At 43.6% G+C, this 2,500-nt stretch overlaps 1 protein-coding gene across 1 annotated transcript in view; it reads left to right on the top strand.

Annotated features, from left to right (window-relative positions):
- The window catches only part of LOC306771611 (uncharacterized protein), a 137,702-nt gene that overhangs the window by 65,840 nt on the left and 69,362 nt on the right, over nt 1-2,500 (top strand). Inside the window, exon 10 of the mRNA XM_079260853.1 lies at nt 908-997. Coding sequence (XP_079116979.1) covers nt 908-997 — 90 coding nt within the window. The remainder of the gene's footprint in view (nt 1-907; nt 998-2,500) is intronic.

Genomic DNA, 2,500 nt, shown 5'->3' with positions numbered 1-2,500 from the left:
CTTTCAGATACAACCCTTTCCAGCACACCTGAATCAAATGAACGGCTGGTTCCCAGGCTTCTGCAGAGCTGAATGACATGCAGACAAGAGAATTTATTCAGGCTGCAGGACAGCAGATCTCGAGGACCAGATCCGGACATGATGCACATTTGGAGCGAGTGGAACACAAACATCTCTGTTTACTGAATCTACAACGGAAAAAAGAATCAAGACATGATCCAGTCAAAGTCCAGACTGCAATCTGACTGGAAGACCGTCATGAGACCTTCCAGAGCTGTAATGTTGGAAAGGGTGGACGAGATTCCTTCAGAGCGATGTGAGAGACATCGTACAGAAAATGACTTGAAGTTATCGCAGCTAAACGCGGTTTATAAGCTGCTGACTCATGTTTGTTATCTGACTTCCTGAATTTTAATATTTTATTATGTTCTGATTTATAAAACTGTAAAACTGACATAAAATATAATATTATTTTATTCCTAAAAGCATTTTAGGCAGTTGAAATCCCTTGAAAAGGATTCTTTACCACAAAAAAACATCATGCACTCTTAAATGTAACTTCATGCAAGCTATAGGTTGTTTAATGGAAGATTTATTATGTTGGTGCAGATGAGGAATAATCAGAACCTGAAATCCGTGCCTCCAACACAAAAGTCTTTATTTTCTGATTATCACCACACAATGATAAACTTCATCGGCCACTTTTTCTGTTTTTCAGCCACATTGGTAAAAATCTGTAACTTTTGTGGTGAAAAGTGTCTTTAATCATGTCATAAGTGATATTTCTTCTCTGTTTGCATTTTATAAGCTGGTTATAAGAATAAAAGGGTCAAATGTGTGTGAGGAGGACGGTCTGTGTTAAAGAATGTCTGTTTGTATGAAAATACCTGATATCTATTTTTTCCAGAACATTGGCAAGAGGATGTCGTGCACACAGTTCATTGGCAACCTGGAAGGACTGAATGATGGCCAAGATTTTCCCAAAGATCTGCTTAAAGTAAGCTTTTTTTCAAGTCTAAAATAGCACACACACACACACACAGGCTGGCATGCACAAACAGAGCGAACAGATTTAGTGTGCCAGCTTTGTGTTGTCCCTCAGATCTGTACGACTGGCTGTTTGTCCTGCGCCAGCTGCCAGCTGGCATTCTCTTTACCCCCAGAGGCCTCCAATCAGAAGCCTGCCTGAGCTCGCCACTTCCTGGTACACTCCAGCTCGGGAAGACTAATTGTTGTTTGATCTGGAGACGCGGGGAGCCACACACAGCCGGCCTCGGGGTATCTGTGCATCGCTTCTGCAGCGTTACATTAACCTATTAGCCCAATCCTGCTGCTGCATGAGATCATGAAGCAGCAGACAAAGTTCATTTGGAGGTCTGGGGGGGGCGATGCGGTGAAATGACTCAATCGGCGTGTGTTGCCAGCCGATCGGCGCTCCTGATAATGATGCAGAGTGGTCCATTAACATGCCACAGGCCCCCAGGGTGCCAGTCAACAAGTAGTAATGCTGTATTTATGATGCATGAGGCAGAGAAAGAGGCTGCGTCCTTCTGCTGCGGTGACGGAACGAAATGAAAAGCTACGCCGGTTATTAAGGGCAGATATCGGCCGCCTTGAGCAGATAGGAACAGAGACAAACCAAGCGGTGCATTACTTGTTTCATTTGTGCTTGTCTAAATCCAAGAACAGTCTTTTTAATCATGCTTTCCACTCAAGCTCTTTTCTTCCCCTAAATGAGACTTTTCCTTCTTGCCCTCGAGCCAAACACTCTTCCCAGTAAAACATTCTCCGTCTCCGCTCCTTATCTTGGTAGTTTAGCTGCAGTGGAGTATAATCTGTCCGTAGACTGAGTCTCTGCACCTTTATCTGCTGTCTTTCACCTCCTCCCTCTTCTGCTCGCTTTTCTTCTTGCCTCCTGTCATCACTGCTTTTGTCCTCTTTCCAGTCTTCTGCTGGATTGCACCAGCTGAAGATGTTTTTTCCCCTGCCTGCTGCATGTACAAACACACACTGTACAAGGAGGGAATTGCATAAAATCCATTTGCAGATGATTATATTTGTTATGCGGGTGGGACACTGAGGGGGACCTTTTTCACCGTGCAGCAGAGCAGCGGTGGTGTTGGAGATGCTGCGCAGTGAAAATGGACGAAGAAAGTGAAGCTGTTAGCAGACGTTGAATTTTTAACATGAAAGCGATAAAAGGAGTCGTGTCTGTTGTCTGGAGATACTCTGCAAATTCTGTTTGCTTATTTTGCAGCAAAAAGATGAGATTTGGTGGCGTAAATAATCAGCTACAGCATCTGAACCAACCTCCAACCTAATCATTTGGTGGAGCCTGAATGGGTCTTGCTTGCTTGAGAGTTTGGTGACGTGCAGTACGTGACTTCTCTAAACATGTGTTTAAACATTGCCAAGTATCAGGAAACTGGTTCCTCTTCCTCTTCCTGTTTTAATATTATGGTGGAAAACACACACATAAGTCTAATTCTACTGTATTTTA

The sequence above is a fragment of the Telmatherina bonti genome (genome assembly GCF_933228915.1).
Source record: "Telmatherina bonti genome assembly, chromosome: 21".
Classification (NCBI taxonomy): Eukaryota; Metazoa; Chordata; class Actinopteri; order Atheriniformes; family Telmatherinidae; genus Telmatherina; species Telmatherina bonti.
The sequence above is the reverse complement of the archived record's forward strand: the minus strand, read 5'-3'. Positions and strand labels throughout refer to the sequence as shown.